We start from the raw sequence: 19576 nt of genomic DNA on the forward strand, positions 1-19576 counted from the left end.
TTTTTTTTTTTTTTTGGAGATGGAGTCTCGCTCTGTCGCCCAGGCTGGAGTGCAGTGGCGCAATCTCGGCTCACTGCAAGCTGCTCCTCCTCCCGGGTTCACGCTGTTCTCCTGCCTCAGTCTCCCAAGTAGCTGGGACTACAGGCGCCTGCCACCATGCCTGGCTAATTTTTTGTATTTTTAGTAGACACGGGGTTTCACCATGTTAGCCAGGGTGGTCTCGATCTCCTGACCTCGTGATCCACCTTCCTTGGCCTCCCAAAGTGCTGGGATTACAGGCATGAGCCACCGTGTCTGGCCAACATCTACATTTTTTTCGAAGGGTGGAGGCCACTCTTTCATAGAATGTTCCTCAATTGGGGTTTGTCTTATCTCTCCTCATGATTAGATTCAGGTTATGCTTTTTTTTTTTTAAGAAATTTATGTACATAAATTCCTTATTATTTCTCAGTTCACATCAGGATATTGATTTTGCATCCTTCTCAGTTCACATTGGGAAACTCATAATGTGGCAAACTCATAATGTGACAAGGACAAACTCAGTTTGTCCTTTTTAAAAAAAAACTTTCATTAGAGAGACAGTATTTCACTCTGTTGCCTAGGCTAGAGTGCAGTGGTATGATCTAAGCTCACTGCAGCCTTGAACTTCTGGGCTTAAGCGAACCTCCTGCCTTAGCCTCCCAAGTAGCTCGGACTACAGGTGCGCACTACCATGCCTGGCAATTTCTTTTTTTGGTTTATTTTTTTGTAAAGATGAGGTCTCAGTGTGTTGCCCAGGCTGGTCTTGAACTCCTAGGCTCAAGCAATCCTCCTGCCTCAGCCTCTCAAAGCATTAAGATTACAGGCATGAACTACTGCACCCAGCCAGATTGTCCTATTGATGGTGATATTGATTTTGATCATTTGTTTAAGGTAGTGTAGGCCAGGCTCTTCCATTGTTACTATTTGTTTCCATTTAAATTAATACCTCATCTATGGGGGAAATACCTTAAGACTATGTAAATATAGCCTGTTCCTCTTCTGAATTTCATCCAGTCATTTTGGTATCCATTGATTCTTGCCTGAATTAATACTATGATGGTTGCAAAATGGTGATTTTTCTTTTTCTTTTCTTTTCTTTTCTTTACTTTTTTTTTTTTTTTTTTTTGAGACAGGGTCTTGCTCTGTCACCAGGCTGGAGTGCAGTGGTGCTATCTCGGTTCACTACAACCTCCGATTCCCTGGTTCAAATGATTCTCCTGCCTCAGCCTCCCGATTAGCTGGGATTACAGGCACATGCCACCACGACCAGCTAATTTTTGTATTTTTAGTAGAGACAGGGTGTCACCATGTTGGCCAGGATGGTCTCGATCGCCTGACCTTGTGATCTGCCCACCTCAGCCTCCCAAAGTGCTGGATTACAGGCGTGAGCCATTTTTCTAACTCTATTATTTCTTCTACATTACTAGTTGACATTCTATCAAACTTTTATTTTTAATTTATTTACTTTGAAACAGGGTCTTGTTCTGTCACCCAGGCTGGAGTGCAGGGGTGTGATCATCATAGCTCACTGAAGCCCTGACCTCCCGAACTCAAGCAATCCTCCCAACGTTAGCCTCCTGAGTAGCTGGGACAATAGGCAAATGCCACCAATCCAGCTAATTTATGTATTTATCTTTATTTTGGAGAGATGGGGGTCTCACTATATTGCCCAGGCTGGTGTTGAACTTTTGGGTTCAAGCGATCCTCCCACCTGGGCCTCCCAAAATGCTGGGATCAGAGGCATGAGCCATTGTGCCTAACCTCAAACTTTTATTTTTAATTTTACCTCTTATGTCTATTATGAATAAGATGGGGTTCACCAAGTATTGATTGCCTATTTTGTATGGGACCCTAGGAAGCATCAGGAGGAACACAAAGATAAGATCATTTGTTCCCTACAGGGCCACTTGACTTGTTTGGGGCGACAGGTATAAGGCAGATGGTGAGAAGTGCTTTACTGGGGATACAAAGGGAAAGAGAAGAAAACAACAGAGAGGGTAATTCTTTCTGGGGGAGCTGGTGTGACCCCCTGGGAGAAAGGTAGGCTTACAGCCGGGCCTTGTGGTGTATATGGTCTCACTCTGTCTCCCAGGTTGGAATGCAGTGGTATGACTTCGGTTCACTGCAGCCTCTGCCTCCCGGGCTCAAGCAATTCTCCTCCTTCAGCCTCCCGAGTAGCTGGGACCAAAGGTGCATGCCACCACACCCGGCTATTTTTTGTACTTTCAGTAGAGACGGGGTTTTGCCAAGTTTGCCAGGTTGGTCTTAAACCCCTGACCTCAAGTGATCCACCCGCCTCGGCCTCCCAAAGTGCTGGAATTATGGGCGTGAGTCACCATGCCCAGCCTGAAACTGGGTAATTGATAAGGGAAAAAGGTTTAATGGACTCAAAATCCCACATGGCTGGGGAGGCCTCACAGTCATGGCAGAAGATTAAGGAGGAGCAAAGGGACTTATTACATGGTGGCGGGCAAGAGAGAACTCGTGAGAGGGAACTCCCCTTTATAAAACCATCGGACCTCATGAGACTTATTCACTATTACAAAAACAGCATGGGAAAGACCCATTCCCATGATTCAATTACCTCCTACCGGGTTTCTCCCACGACACGTGGGAATTATGGGAGCTACAATTCAAGATGAGATTAAGGTGGAGACGCAGCCAAATCATATCAATGACATATGTACTCAAAGAAAGGCATTAGAGTTGGAGGAAACCCGAGGGGCTTTTGGGAAACTACAAGTAATCCATATGGTTAGAGCCTAAGGTTCACGGGAGAAGAGCAGGGGAGGGATAGTGAGATACAAAGTTGGGAAGATAGGCTGGGGTCAGCACAAGGTCCCAGGCTGAGGAGTTTGAACTTCCTTCCTCACTGAGGAAAGCAGTGAAACGTATCTGAGAAGTGAGGTTAACTATCAGGTGATGCTTACAGTGCTTAGGACAGGGACTATATCTTATTCATCTTTGTATTTCTAAGACCTGCAACAGTGCTCTGCACAGACCACTGCTGAACACAGAGTGTTCAAAAAATATTTGCAGGTACCAATCTGCCGAATAATTTAGAATAAAGACTGGCGTATATGTATGTTTTATGTGTGAGTTGTAGTCACGACAGCGGGGAGCTGGGGTGTGGGTCCTTAGAAATTCAGCTGTCTACTGAATTTTTAATAGAAAATGTTTTGTTTTTGAAACAGGGTCTTACTCTGTTGCCCAGGCTGGAATGAAGTGGCATAATCATGGCTCACTGTAACCTCAAACTCCTGAGTTCAAACAGTCCTCTTGCCTCAGCTTCCCAAGTAGCTGGGACTACAGGCGTGTGCCACCACACCTGGCTAGTTTCTTCTTTTTACTCGTTGCAGAGACTGGGGTCTTGCTATGTTGCCCAGGCTGGTCTTGAACTCCTGGTTTTAAGCAATCCTCCCATGTCAGCCTTTCAAAGCACTGGAATAACAGGTGTGAGCCATCTTGCTGCGCCTCTAGAATATGTTTTAAATATCATGTTCGTAGACAAACACCCCCACCCTCCCTCTACTTTAATTTCTGAAATCTCAGTAACCAAATTTGGGAATAACTTTTGAACAACTTTATGTTCCAAAAAAGAGAACAAGGCTCTTAGAGAAGCAATAGTATGAGCTGGGCATGGTGGCTCAAGCCTGTAATCTCAGAACTTTGAGAGGCTGAGGCAGGAGGATTGCTTGAGTGCAGAAGTTCGAGACCATCCTGGGCCAGATGGAGAAACCCCGTTTCTACAAAAAATTAAAAAATTTAGCTTGACATGGTGGGGCCTGTGGCCCCACCTACTGGAGAAGCTGAGGTGGGAGGATCATTTGAACCCAGGAGGTTGGAGCTGTAGTAAGCCATGTTTGCATCACTGCACTCCAGCCTAAGCAACAGAGCAAGACCCTGTCTCAAAAAAAAAAAAAAAAAAAAGAGAGAAAGAGAAAGGTAACATCCCATTTGAAACTATTTCATGCCAAATCTTCTATGTGAGTATTTTAGAATTTAAAAAACCAAACACAAACACCTCTTTAAAGATGCATATAAACTTCACCTGGTTTTAAGAGTCTATGCATTTTGTCAAAATAGTGTAAACAGCCTATTTTATTTAATATGAGAAAACAGAGCAACAAAGTAAAATGAGAACCCAAAATAACAGAGTAAAAATAATTGTAGAGGAAGTCTTGCTGATCACTTAGGAAATGAATTAAAGCATATTTACATTTCAGACATTCCCTATATTATCCCTTTTGAACTTCAGACTCCCCTTTGTAATCTCTCTTCAGCTTCTTCATTCTGCAGTGAAATTCCTGAAAATCTAGCAGCTTGGTTAAGAAAGCTTACATGTTTTCCCAGTACAGAGTATTGGCAAGTTGTAGCTACACTTTACTGGCTTCAAATGGAAAATCATTTGATCATCACCTACTACAGTTCCAATTAACCCTTAACTGTAGGAAAGTAATATTTATGTTTTCATTTAAAATATTTATTCTGATTACAAATGGAATACATAGCAATTGTAGAAAATCTAGAAAATACTGAAAAGTATCCAGAAGAGAATAACGACCCATAATTTATTTATTTATTTTTTTAGATGGAGTCTTGCTCTGTCGCCCAGGATGGAGTACAGTGGCGCAATCTCGGCTCACTGCAACCTCTGCCTTCCGGGTTCAAGTGATTCTCCTGTCTCAGTCTCCTGAGTAGCTGGGATTACAGGCACACATCACCATGCCCGGCTAATTTTTGTATTTTCAGTAGGAATGGGGTTTCCCCATGTTGGCCAGGCTGGTCTTGAACTCTTGACCTCAGGTGATCCACCCACGTTGGCCTCCCTTTGGGATTACAGGCGTGAGCCACCGTGCCCAGCAGTGACCTATAATTTAACCATCCAATGAAGGCCACCAAAATACATCCATGTTTGGTATTTTCTTTTCATCTTTGTGGGTACATATTGATAAAACTCCCTTCTTTCACTACACATAGCATGAATGTTTTCCTGTGTCACTAAATATTCCTTAATATGAATTTTCCCCCTTTTTTTCCAACTACTCAATTTTTTGGTAGCATAACAGTAGCCATGGTATGGATGTATTGCTTAACTACTCCCCTATTGTTGGACACCTAACCTAGGTTTTTTCCAATTTTATTTTTATTTAAATTAATTATTATTATTTGAGACAGGGTCTTGCTCTGTCCCCCAGGCTGGAGTGCAGTGGTGTGATCATAGCTCACAGTAACCTTGAACTCCAGGGCTCAAGTAATCCTCCTACCTCAGCCTTCCAAGTAGCTGGGACTACCTGCATACATCACCATGCCTAATTCATTTTAAACATTTTTGTAGAGATAGGGGTCTCACTATGTTGCTCAAGCTGGTCTCCAGCTCCTGGCCTCAAGCAATCTTCCCACCTTAGCCTCCCAAAGGACTGGGATTATAGGTGTGAGCCACCATGCCTGGCCCAATTTTATATATAAAGATATGTGTGTGTGTGTATATATATACACACACACATATATACATATATACACACATATGTATACACATATATATACACACACACACATACAGGTATATATATACACACACACATATATCTTTATATATAATTTTGGGCCAGGCATGGTGGCTGGCCCAATTTTATATATAAAGATATATGTGTGTGTATATATATACCTGTACGTGTGTATGGTGGGCCAGGCATGTATATATATATACACAATACAGATATATACACACACACACATATACACCTTTCCTAAAAGAGAAATTATCTATCATTTTCAAAGTTATTTACATTTTAGCCTTTTTCATACTTGTTGTCAAATTGCCCTTCCCCAAAGTTGTAAAGTTTACGCAAGAAGAACTCGCATTGCTCTTAGGCACAACTTTTACACACTTCATCTATAAATCAACATCTAAAAGAGTATTTCCGTGTGACCCATGCACACACAGTTCACTTGAGCATTCACAGGGTGTTCCCCACAGCCTGGTACCATTACAGCTTTTGTCATCACATGAACAGCAATTGGCTCAAAACACTGCCCATTGTGATGCTGATGATGAGACCTCCCTAATGTTCTAAAAGATTGTTTGGTGTAACCACTTTAGCTCAGACCTTTCTCTTAACCTTGCCTATCATGTTTCGAGTCAAAATTTAAATACTGTACAGTTTAAGCTACAATATGCTTGGCCTATAACTTGGTTCCAAGCGTTTATATTTATGTCACTTTTGTCTACTTATTACACTAACAAGGTGGAAAAAGCAATCCCAGTCTCTCCAAAAGGTAAAACTCTCCTGTTTTTTGGATATTAGTAGAGTTTAAAATTAGGCTAGATAAATTATAGTATCCTTAGGATTAAGCGCATAAAGGGAGTTTTATGAAATATTTTAAGAAGAACATGTTTAAAAATCCAAACTGAAATATAAAATGTAATTTCTTGAGAACTGGAGGCAAGAGACATTACAAAAATAAAATATTAAGTTGTTGTCTTAAGACATAATTTTAATTAGTATAAATAGATGTATTTAGTCTTATTTAAATTGCATATTTTTTCATCACAAAAACAATGAACAGAGCATCTTCTTTCTCGTCTCGTAATCTTTTGAGTCAAAATGCTTTAAATTCCAACTAATCTCAGTTGAAGCTTCTATTTATCAGGCTATTTCCTTAATGACTTTTTTTCTGATATGTGGCTTTAAGTGGTTGCCATTAATGAAAAAATACAAAGACTACAGATGTGAAATGTTTGAGAGGACAATAATTACAATAGTTTTAAGTTTTCACTGATACAGATTCTAACAGGGGTGGACAATCAATGACTACCAAACAGTCACTTTAATTAAATAATCTTACCCTAGAGAAGAGTGTGCTCCCGTATAAAACTTTATTTTTCATGTTTATTCTTGTTCTTTTTCCTGTGGCCCAAGATCACTTGGCAATTTGATACTGATTTAGCAGAAATAAATATTCTATGAATATTTTTCTACTCGAAGTGAATACAGTTTTGTTGGCTGTGATACTCTATACCTCTTAATTTCGAGCTCTCTCTGACATTTCAGTTGTTTGCCAAACAACTGAATTTAGATTTGCCAAACAACTGAATTTAGATATTCCTTTTGCCGTGTCGTTGTGTGAACATTGCCCTAGTGATAGCTTCATATTTCCCTCATCTCATCATTCAGAAGCTATTTATCTATTTTTTTCCACTGCCTCCTTCAAACCCCCTCCCCCATCACTGAATGCCTGTTCAGCCCCGCATATTCATCCGTATTTATTCCCGTAAAGATAGTGACACTTATGGTTTATTCTAAGACTAAATCTGTGTTGCCCAGTGACTAAGGACTTAAGCATGCACACTGCTTCTATGCTTACCCTCCTACCTAACTTGAGCACTCAACATTTTTATTTCATTCCCTCAGAATCCCCTGTTTTGGCACAGTTCACTTAACACACCACTGCCAGGCCACTAATTGATTTCTGAAACCTGACATTTGTTTTTTGTTTTCTCCCATCTTCCCTAATGGTACAGCACTACTAAGCGGGAAGGAATGCAAAGAACTAGAAAGTTCAAAGTAATTGAGGATCTGTCCATTCACTCTGTCTGGCTTCATGCCAATGTAGAACCTGGAACATTTGAAAAATATTTATCAAGTTTTAACCCTTTTTACTAAGTCGATGAAACGGGTTTGCAGCTGTAGCATTTATGTTAAAAGTAACAGCAGGGAAGCTTGGTTGAACATGTTCTTTATATGCTCAGAATCACATGGCAAATGTCTCCGAAAGGATTACTTTCCAATTTCCGTACTATTGTACAGTGCTAAGCTAGCTATTTTCTGTGAGACTGCAGAGCAGGGCATTTCAGAGAAACTATTACTTAAAAGTGGCAGCCCTATTTCATGAATCTTTATGCCTGAAATGAAATTTTAAAAGGTGCTACTGTATTGGAGCAAAAAGGAATATATTCAGTTACTATAAGAACCCCAACGCTAGCTTCATATCTATATTCATTATGAAAAGTGGAAATATGAAACAATTAACAAGACTAAAAATATTAAAAACAATATTAGTTGTGTGTGTTTTTTTCTTTTTTTTGCAATGAAAAAGCTTTTGTAAATGAAAGCATGTTAAAAAGTGGTGTGAAATTATGGAAGCATTTCCAGTAAAATACAGGGATTTTATTGCAGTGAAAACTTAGATTGAAATACCAGGCCACTGAAGCTCTCGTAAAAAGAAAGACAAAAGGAAAGGTCTAGATAGGTTTAAAAGCACATTAAGATACAGCTACCAAATGTATTAAATCTAAGTTAGATTTAGCTTAAAGTTACAAGAGCACAAAAGTTCTATTAAGAATTATCTACATCACATTTAGGTTTGATGTTATCAGAATTAAGTAACAATCTTTCAGAGCTCAATTTTTTAAAAGAGTTACATTAAATCCCATCCTAATTCTATAATCTGTTTCTAAGCTAATTAATTACATGATCCGTTTGATATTAGAGAAAAGCAAGACAGCTTTTTAAAGATGAAGATGGACAGCATGGGGCTGTTTGGTTAGAGAAAAACTTGCAAAAGCACTTATTAAATAATACTTTGGTAACATGAAAGTAGTCATCAGTCATTCTCTGAAGGCAGTGGTCACAGTTAGTAGAAATGAATCATGTATCAACAGGAAGAGAAGGAAAAGGAGAAAAACCTAGTTTACAGCATAATTTTATATGTTCTAATAATAAATACATTTCTTTATGTGCTTATTAATTTTCTACCCATTGAAAATGAGATCCATACCTTTGATAGATATGCTCTTTGAAGTGAACGTTTTTTTCAAAGACTTTTTTTTTAAAAGCTGTTTTACTCTGAAGCGATGAGTAGGCTGTCGTATATGTAAAACTGTCTAATGGTATACTGTGCTGTCAACATATGTACATTTGTAGTAATATCACAAGCATTTTTATTGCAGTTTATTGTTCCGTCCTCCCAATAAGCCAGATAAAATGATGTACAAGAACATTAAGGATTAAGGGAAGTGGTTTCCTTAGGTGATTCCTGGCAAAAATTCACCCTCCCATTATAACAACATAGTAAATGGACGGTAATATATTTGGCTATTACCTTCCAACAAATTTGGATTCCCAGTTTTCAGTGTCTATGTGTCTATGTTTGTGGCTTTCTGGTTGTCTCTTCGTAGGAAAAGGTGCCACAATGTGAGGTAAATGTGCTAGGTTTCTGTTTCGTAAATATTAAAGTCCATTTTTTTAACATACAGTGCTAGCAAAAATAAGTCAAAGATGTAATGTCTATTTAAGTACACATTTGAGCCAGTCGTGCTTAAATTAGATTCCATGCTTCGGCTAGAATCAACATGGCTTAAATATTAGAAACTTCAAAATTCATATGGCCCAAGCCCTCCTCCCCACACACGGATAGGAGGTACAAATGTGTGGGAAAACGTCTAGCAATTAAAATCCTGAAGGAGTGGGAAAAACTCAGGCTTTTATGCGAGGATTTGAAAATAACGCTTCCCATCAAATCTTTTATTCAGGCATTCTGAATTTGCCTTGTTAAATGGATACAGTCACTGCTAAAGATACATGAGACAAGAGCTGTTTTAAATTTGTTTATCACACCGCCCCTAGTTTTCTGCTAAAGAGAAGTATATTTCGGATATTTAAAAGTACACACTCATTAGACAAATCTCTAAAAGCCTCAGCGCCCCCACCTAGCTGCCTTCTGGGTTTCAGCTTTTGAGTTTCAGGTCCTTGCACAACACCTAAGACGTGCAATACTCTTTTTCTTCCTAATCCTGGCAGAGAACAGTGCGAAGAGCTCTCCCTCCGCGTCTCCACCCTAATTCCCCCTCTTCCCAGATTCCACCCGCTCCGCTACTTCCCTCCGCCCCCAGCTCCGCCAGCCCAATCTGTCAGAGAAGTTGTGTACAAACTGCGCGGCCGCCCTGCGCGCGAAGCTCGTGGCCCGAGAGGGGTGCGGTCGGGCCGGCGGAGGCGGGGCCCTGGCTGCCTCTCTCCCTGCTCATAGGCTGGCCGCTCAGGCCCGGCCGGCCTTGAGGCCTCGGGATTCGCGGCGGCGCTGCCAATCAGGCGAGCGGGCCCCGCCCCCCCCGGAGTTGGGTGAAATAGAGGCGGGCGTCAAGTGTCAGTAGTCGTGGGGCAGGTACGCGCGCTCGCAGTTCTCTCGCTGAGGTCGACGGTGGCGGGAGCGGGCTCTGGAGAGCCTGAGAGCGCAGTGGGGCGGGGCGGGAGAAAGTGGCCGCCCGTAGGACGTTGGCGTTTACGTGTGGAAGAGCGGAAGAGTTTTGCTTTTCGTGCGCGCCTTCGAAAACTGCCTGCCGCTGTCTGAGGGGTCCACCCGAAACCTCTCCCCTCCTCCGACCGCAGCCCCGCACCGAGCTCGCCGCCCCAAGCCAGGGTGGGCGAGGTGGGAAGTGCGCCCGACCCGCGCCCGGAGCCGCGCTCCCGAGTGCCCATGGCTACGCGGGTGCTGAGCATGAGCGCCCGCCTGGGACCCGTGCCCCAGCCGCCGGCGCCGCAGGACGAGCCCGTGTTCGCGCAGCTCAAGCCCGTGCTGGGCGCCGCAAATCCGGCCCGCGACGCGGCGCTCTTCCCTGGCGAGGAGCTGAAGCACGCGCACCACCGCTCGCAGGCGCAGCCCGCGCCCGCGCAGGCCCCGCAGCCGGCCCAGCCGCCCGCTGCCGGCCCGCGGCTGCCTCCCGAGGAGCTAGTCCAGGTAGGAAGAGCCGCTCCCCTCCCACCACTGCACTCCCGGGCCCGGGCGTGTCCCGTCGCTGCGACGCGCGGGCGACAGGGGCCGCTCCAGGCTGGGGCGTGCGTCGGGGCGCACCGGAGCCGGTGCTGGGTGGGCAGCCCCGCCCTGCACGCCTGGCCGGGGACCCGCGTTTCGCTGAGAGTAAATGAGGGGTCGGGGGGGGGGAAGGTGGAGGGGAATCTGCCCCGGCGGCTTGGCCTGGGAGAGATCAGAGGGAGGGAACTGGGTGCTCACACGCACCTTAGTTGTTTTTCTTACACTTGAGGGACGAAACCTTGTACCTTACGCTCAGTTTTACTTAAATTACGTCTTCACCTTTACCGCTCCCCAGTGCCAAGGCATTGGAGCTCCCCCATCCCCATCGTCTCGGGTTAAGTAGAAACGCAAATTGGGGTGCTGGGGAGAGATTGCTCAAGATTTCATAGCCGGTGGCTCAACCTGCTTTAGAAGCGATCGCGGGCCGCGTTTGGAAAATGAGAGTTAGGAAAGCTAAGGTTGTGTTGGAGCGCTTATTTTTCCTTAAAAAAAAAAAAAAAAAAAAAAGACCGGGGGTGTTGTTTTCTTCGTGTGCGCGTAAATTTCCTCCTGGAGCCGCGTTGAAAGCTGGCAGTTGGCTTTTACACTTGCCCAGCAGCCGAATTAGAGCAACCGCCTGTTTCTTTCGCCCACGCAGGGAGTCATATAGCCCGGAAAAAAACTTCCCGGGACTTTTAGCCTGTCCCAAGGAAAAAAAAATTGGAAACATACCCACATGCAAACAGCTGGAAGAGCTAAAATCAGAAACCACTAACCGCCGCGGGAGCGCAGTGCACGAAAGGGTTTAGTTCAGTTTATTTCAAGACACTTCATTTAGTAGCCCTTTGGCGTATCGCATATTTGCTACCCAGCGCCTACTCCGTGGGGTCTGTCAGGGTCCTGCTGTGAGAGGGCAGTGGCATTTGTCAGAGATGTGACTCACATGACGTGAGCGTTAATTTTTATTTTTAAATCGTGTCTATCCGGGAAACCCCGTCCGGATCCACACCAAGGTCCGAGATGAAACGCATTTGAAATGAAGTAGTAGCAGAAAATGACTGTGTTATTTACCGATTAAGGTGCCAAGCTAATAGTTCTATGCGCCATTCCATCTAGTTGGTTTTCTTATCTTTCGAAATTTCCTTTTTCAGTGTTAAAAAATGTAGGCTTAAGTTATACTAGGAGAGAAGATAGCTGGAAAAAGCTTGAGGCGACTTGTTACAAGCTGATTTAAAAGCCTAGAAAAGAGATCATCGTTTGAAAAGTATTTGGTTATTTCAGTTTGTCAATTTTCTGCTCTGGAGGCACAAGAAGATAAGGGATGACTGAGCTTTTTACAGAGTAAGGGGGGAATGTAGCATTGGCCCACTGAGGAGGACATGATAAATGTTTTGCTGATGACTGTGCTAGGGATACAGCAGCCTCCCCACCCACGGGCTCCTTAGCAGCACTCTAGCAAGGGAGTGATTTTCCCCTAGGTAATTAAAGATCTGTTTTAGATAGGGGTATGAATAGGAACATTTCATTATCATATTAACCAATTACAGGATCTGCTGATTAAAATCAACATTTAGGTCAAATATTGAATGTGAAATTGTTTTGTTTCAGTGGATACAAGGTTTTGCTTAGAACATTGTATTTCTCATTGAACTGTAAACAAGAAAAGACACAGAAGTAGCCAAAGAATATTTTTTATATTACTTTTGAAGTGTTTAGCCAAAGAAACCTTTGCAATATTTTAAAGGTTTGCATAGTTTTTTTCTGTAAAAAAAACAAAACAAAACAAAAAACACGCTTTTTAATGTTTATGACTTAAACAGAATTGAGGTAGTTTGGCAACATTTCAATAGTGTACTCTAATTGCAAATTTAACTGTGTAATGGGGCAGGGAATCCTGCTTGTACAGGGGTGATACCTTGTTATTGCATCAGAAAGGAATGTTTTCAGTTTGCTTTCTTTTTTTTTCTTGATTTGCGTCTTTCACTTTTGGGGGTGATTGGGGGAGCAGTTTTACCAGTTACACAGTTTCATAAGGTTTTGGTCAACCAATTATTACACAATCGACAAAATAAGCCTGATATGTTTATAAGCAACACTGAGGAGTTTGCCCGAGTACCTTATACAGGGATTGGGGGAATTTTTAGTAGGCGCCGATTGTTTGTCCTTCCCAAGATGGTGAATCAGGTGGATTATGCATGTTTGTATCTCTTCTTTTTTAGACAAGATGTGAAATGGAGAAGTATCTGACACCTCAGCTTCCTCCAGTTCCTATAATTCCAGAGCATAAAAAGTATAGACGAGACAGTGCCTCAGTCGTAGACCAGTTCTTCACTGACACTGAAGGGTTACCTTACAGTATCAACATGAACGTCTTCCTCCCTGACATCACTCACCTGAGAACTGGCCTCTACAAATCCCAGAGACCGTGCGTAACACACATCAAGACAGAACCTGTTGCCATTTTCAGCCACCAGAGTGAAACGACTGCCCCTCCTCCGGCCCCGACCCAGGCCCTCCCTGAGTTCACCAGTATATTCAGCTCACACCAGACCGCAGCTCCAGAGGTGAACAATATTTTCATCAAACAAGAACTTCCTACACCAGATCTTCATCTTTCTGTCCCTCCCCAGCAGGGCCACCTGTACCAGCTACTGAATACACCGGATCTAGATATGCCCAGTTCTACAAACCAGACAGCAGCAATGGACACTCTTAATGTTTCTATGTCAGCTGCCATGGCAGGCCTTAACACACACACCTCTGCTGTTCCGCAGACTGCAGTGAAACAATTCCAGGGCATGCCCCCTTGCACATACACAATGCCAAGTCAGTTTCTTCCACAACAGGCCACTTATTTTCCCCCGTCACCACCAAGCTCAGAGCCTGGAAGTCCAGATAGACAAGCAGAGATGCTCCAGAATTTAACCCCACCTCCATCCTATGCTGCTACAATTGCTTCTAAACTGGCAATTCACAATCCAAATTTACCCACCACCCTGCCAGTTAACTCACAAAACATCCAACCTGTCAGATACAATAGAAGGAGTAATCCCGATTTGGAGAAACGACGCATCCACTACTGCGATTACCCTGGTATGTGCTCTTACTTGGTTGAAGCATCAATAGGTTGTGTGTGTGTGTGTGTGTATGTGACTTTAAAATGGCAATTGAATAAATTGCAGTTTTTAATTCTAAATTAAGTGCCCCAGAAAGAGATTAAAGTAGGGTAGGGGAAAATAAGGTTTGGTAGTGAAGTGGAGGTTGTAGGCAGCTAGCGTGATGGTAGGTACAAGACTGTCTACAGGATAGATTTAAGAATGGTTTTGATGGCATGTGAGCATATGCTCAGTTTTGAATGAGATACGTGGCCCAAAGTGTAAATTGAAGACAATACATGGAATATATCTACAAGTTACTGGGAAAGCTAGTTTATGATTAATACATGACAAAATTTATTGACTTTGATACATGACATGGCATGACGTGCTAAATGAAAAAACAAATGTGGGAGTACAGAAAATTACAGTCATCTTGGATAATGGCTTAGCATTGTCAGCTCTAGAGCCATTAAAATTTTCCAAAAAACATATAGTAACTCTTAAATTACGGAAGTGCAGCACCTACTGGAATATAAACACAAATTTTCCATTTGTAGTTTGGCTTGATTATCTGCATTCTTTCCTGTTAAAGTGATACATAAAACAAATCACTTTATGCCTTTAACAGGGTAATGGGGGAGGACTCTTTAAAAAACTTTTAAATCTGAAGCTTCAAATAATCTCATCTAGCATGAGAGATTTCTTCTTTAAAGCCAGATTTTAAACACTGAATCATCAAATGTAAAGATTTCAAAAGGATCTCCAAAATGACATGCTGTTCTCCTTTATTTTAGGTTGCACAAAAGTTTATACAAAGTCTTCTCATTTAAAAGCTCACCTGAGGACTCACACTGGTATGTAATTTTCTTGTTAATTCTGTGAGTTGTGTAAATAGTGTAAGTGGTATTCATCCTTTTAAAAGCTAACACGTGTTTGATCTCTTCTTCTGTCAACTTTTTTTAAAAAATAAATAGCCTACCTTTTCAGCACGGGCTTGGCTCAGAATTCAGTTCCATGAGAAATCTGGTTCCAGGAAGGCCGGTGATGTTCCCTCACTAAGGCCTTCTTGCCCTGTCACCGCTCATAGAATTGATTACCCAAAAACGTAAACAACGATGTTTACTAATGGATTTTAAAACTTGTAATGGCAGTGTTTTGAAGAAAAAAAAAAAAACTCATTTTCTTCCATAGCACATAATTTTGCTCTGAGAAAGCCATTTTAAACTCTTAAAAACTTTCCCATTGAGCGTGTACAGCATAATTGGTGAAAACATTATCTTTAGTTTCACCTATAGGTTAAAATATCTGTGTTTAGTATGTTTTCTGTGCTTGATGAAAGGTAGGGCTGAAATTGCAGTGTTAAAATCAGGTGGTCAGAAATGGTTTAGAAGCCCCAGCCCAAACTTGGTATGTATGAGAGACTTCATCTTTATTCTAGCTTACATTTCATTGTTGTTTACTTGTGCTTTTAAATTTAGCCACTCTACTTTTGTATTTGCAGTCACTTTTTTTGACACTGAGTGTTGCTCTGTCGCCAGGCTGTAGTGCAGTGTTGTGATCTCAGCTCACTGCAACCCCTGCCTCCCACGTTCAAGCGATTCTCCTGCCTCAGCCTCCTGAGTAGCTGGGATTACAGGCCCCCACCACCACGCCCAGCTGATTTTTGTATTTCTAGTAGAGATGGGGTTTCACCATGTTGGCCAGGCTGGTCTCAAACTCCTGACCTCTGCCTTGGCCTCCCAAAGTGCTGGAATTACAGGCGGAAGCCACTGCGCCCAATCAGCACTTTTAAGAACTTTTAAATTTTAAAATTATATCAGAAGCCATTTTAAGATGAAACCAGGTGGCATACCTTAAAGGCCCCCAAATACTCCAAATATTTTCAAATATATAGATGGTTACTAATTGCGATTTTCTTGAAAGAGCAGCCCTAAAGGAAAGAACTTACATAAAGTGATTGTTTTTTTCCCTCAATAAATACAGCCTTACCTAAAGTTCAAAGAATAAGTTTGCTAATAAAAGCAATGACCTAGCAAAATGTATTATTCCATCATTGCTATGGAAACCAAAGTATTCAACAGTTCCTTTGAATGGGTTGTTGGATTAGTGTGAGGACTTGAGTCTCCCCAGGCTAGATGTTACTATGGAAATTGAGTTTTGATAAATGAAGTAGTTATCTCTAACTGCTGCATTAAAAAGTAAAAGCCTTTGAACAAAGGTCAGTGCTGAGATAGAGCCCTAAGAGGAATATGGTTGCAGACATTTTGTATGCATGTTAGGAAGCATTGCTTGATATCCCAGTGATAAACACTACTTATTAAAATCTGATGACAGTGTAGTAGATTCCAGGGCTTTCTGAGAAACTGCTTTTAAGGAAAAGACATCTTTTGTATTTATCTATGAAATGAGCAGGCTGTTTTGGCCTGAGGTTTTTGCATAGAGACAAACTGATTACATAAGAGGAAGGATCCTTCATAAGCAGCCCAAGGTAGAAATTTTTATAGTTAAACACAAATGAATTAAGCATGTTATAAAAACTCCAACTTAAAGTTTTTAAGGTACAAATGACAAGTGCCAGTAAAATATTCCATATAGTAATATCAAAATGTCCTTTTACAGAATATAAATGGAAATATAAAGACATTTGAGCTGTTGTTTTTTTCTCTTGGAAGTCCTTGAAACGAGAGATAGGAGGGAACACATTTTCATGGGGTTAAAGTCTCCTCATAAAAGAGCACAATTGCATATAACGATGTAATCAACTACTTATTGCAGGGATGTAGTCAAACCCATATCTGGATAGCCTTTCACCCCCTGTCAGGGTTTAGTGCCCTGAATGCTTATACCTGCGATTCAGGAACTTGACCTGCTGGCAGATACATTTAATCGTGGGTTGTCTTAACAGTGCTTGTACTAATAAAAACAGACCAAAAAGAAGGCCTGGTTTGGGTCCCTTGCATCAGCTTTTTCACCTGACCATAAACATTGTGGCCTTCAACATCTAATGAATGAGAACATGTAATCCAGTTTAATAAAGTTTTGTTTGATAGTCTTTCAAATGCCTTGGGGAGGGTTTGTAGCAGACTTGTTCATCTGGCTAAACCTGTTCTTGGGTAATCATAGAGCATTGAGGTTGTTTTCTCCTCATTTCTAGTTTCTAGACAATGCCTTTTAAAATTACCTGTTCTCTCATTGCATCCTCCCCACCCATACCCGCCTGTTGTTTTTAAATTAATGTATCTGAAGCCAGCAAAGGTGTTTTTTTCTTTTTTTTTCTTCCCTTTAAGGCCCAGGTGGAACAGTTAGAACAGTTTTTCTAAATTACTTCACTTATATAATAGCTTTTTTGGGTTTTCTTTCTGTCCTCCTCCTCCCTCTTGGACCATTTATCAGAGGACTTTAAAAACCACACAACAGTTGTATTTGATGACATAAAATACTCTTTAAACGATTGCCGTTTTACAGGCAGAATGTGAAGCACCCTAGCATTTCTTTGGAAAATAATTGTAATTGCTTTAAAATGTCAAGTTACCTTATGTTTTAAAAATAATTTAAGCAATGAAAACAGCCTACATCTGCGTTTAATTACTTCTTCTGGATTTTTAGATTGTAAATGCTTCTTTAACTTGGGTTGCAAATTGAACCTAAGCAAATAATAGTCTTAACAAAACAGAACTTTTTAAGTAATCTGAGATGACAGAGTAGATGATATATCAGTTTCTTAAACCAGAAGTATAGCATTCAAGTCTTCTAAGTTCATATACTTTGATTTCTTTATCAGGACATCGCATATAAATAATACAAAGTTCTGTCTTCTTTGTGTGATTAGACAATACTGGAAACATAATTTGCTTCTATTCTAGAGAACAATTATATTTATTTACATCTGTACATACATAATATAGCATAAGGCCTGTAGAAGCACCCCTTATAGATGTGGATGTTTGCATGTGTTATTTGTAATATGTGTGTGTATACATTTATGCCTTTGGTGAGAAATAATTATGACTGCTTCTAGGCAACAGTGTCAATGAGTGGTATATTTCCAATTCAAAATACTTGTACTTTTAACAGCATTTAAATGAACTTTCTACTGAAGTTTATATGCTTCATGATTTCTACAAGGGACGGAACACATTGCCGTCACTCTAAAGTTGTTCCCAAGTACCTAAGAGTCACATACTGTTTTGTCTTCATAAATCAACATGACTGATGCACTGTCTATTGCAACCAGTATTACATGGTGACATACCTTACTTTTTTCTTTAATATCATAATGAATATTTAAAATAATGTCAAGTTTGCAAAGGTTTGAGGCCGAAAGAAGTTAAAATCAGTAGGAAAAAATATTGACTGTATCCTCAAACAAAAATTTGTAGAAATTTAAAAAGTTCTTTCTGGAGAAAACATTCTGAAAAAGTAAGCCACGAACTCAACACAGAATGTTTGAAGTCCTAGCGGTTCTCTTCATGTGCGTGGATACGCACTTAACCTTAGAGAATATGCTAAAGCTGTTGGGAAATCAGGGTACGGTAACGTTTCTAGATTTTTTTCCCCCCCAGTTTCAGCTGTCTGGAACAGGGCAGGAAATTAGCATTTGTACAAAGAAAGTCTTTGAACAGCGCACACACTTGGCTCAAGTATTCCTCAGACCCAGACTCCATGTGCTGCCTATTCTGTGTATACTAAGTGATCCCAGAGTGGTTTACTAGAGATTGACAGTGGAAAAGGACAATTTGAAACATGCCCATAAGAGAAAATGGAAACATTGTACAAATAACATAGGAACACAAAATGGACTCTTTTTTTTTTTGTGAGATGAAGTCTCGCTCTCGTCCCCAGGCTGGAGTGCAATGGTGTGATCTCGGCTCACTGCAACCTCCACCTCCTGGGTTCAAGCGATTCTCCTGCCTCAGCCTCCCGAGTAGCTGGGATTACAGGTGCCTGCCACCACGCATGGCTAATTTTTGTATTTTTAGTACAGACGGGGTTTCACCATGTTGGCCAGGCTGGTCTTGAACTCCTGAGCTAGGTGATCCACCCGCCTCAGCCTCCCAAAGTGCTGGGATTACAGGCGTGAGCCACTGTGCCTGGCGCACAGAATGGACTCTTAAAGCACTGTGTTCAAGATTCCCTGTTTAGGAAAGAGTTCCACATTAAGTCCTGGAAAGACTTTTTAGTGGAAGCCCGGTTTGTAAAGGGGTTACATTCCCATTTTCTGCCTTACTGTCTTTTGCAGAAGACTTTATTGCCTACTGATGTGTGTAGTAAGATGTTATTAGGTATACTTTATATAAATCTCTACTTGAGATTTGCTGCTGAATATATTGAGTTTCAGTTTGGGTACTAAAAAATCCTTAGGTATGAATTTCTTTTCTAGGGCCTGGCGCAGTGGCTCACACCTGTAATTCTAGTACTTGGGAGGCCGAGACAGGTGGATCACCTGAATTCAGGGGGGGTTCGAGACCAGCCTGGCCAACATGGTGAAACCCCATCTCCACTAAAAATACAAAAATTAGCCAGGTGTGGTGGCACATGCCTGTAGTCCCAGTTACTCAGGAGGCTGAGGCAAGATACTCGCTTGAACCCAGGAGGTAGAGGTTGCGGTGAGCTGAGATCATGCCACTGCACTCCAGCCTGGGCTACAGAGTGAGACTCCATTTCAA

The 19576-nt window shown here is 41.6% G+C and overlaps 1 protein-coding gene and 1 pseudogene across 3 annotated transcripts in view; both read left to right on the forward strand.

The window, feature by feature from the left end:
- Positions 1 to 10050, forward strand: part of LOC112611134 — a 21680-nt pseudogene extending 11630 nt beyond the window's left edge.
- KLF5 (Kruppel like factor 5) overlaps positions 6118 to 19576 on the forward strand; it is a 22674-nt gene continuing 9215 nt past the window's right edge. The window contains exons 1-4 of one of the 3 annotated variants that reach the window (XM_025364687.1): positions 10498 to 10614; positions 10705 to 10758; positions 13032 to 13905; positions 14705 to 14764. In XM_025364687.1, the coding sequence (XP_025220472.1) occupies positions 10498 to 10614; positions 10705 to 10758; positions 13032 to 13905; positions 14705 to 14764 (1105 nt within the window). Of the gene's footprint in view, positions 6301 to 9958; positions 10759 to 13031; positions 13906 to 14704; positions 14765 to 19576 lie in introns of those variants that run through there. The other 2 variants (XM_025364688.1, XM_025364686.1) reach the window with 2 other exon arrangements.

The sequence above is a fragment of the Theropithecus gelada genome, chromosome 17 (assembly GCF_003255815.1).
Source record: "Theropithecus gelada isolate Dixy chromosome 17, Tgel_1.0, whole genome shotgun sequence".
Lineage (NCBI taxonomy): Eukaryota > Metazoa > Chordata > Mammalia > Primates > Cercopithecidae > Theropithecus > Theropithecus gelada.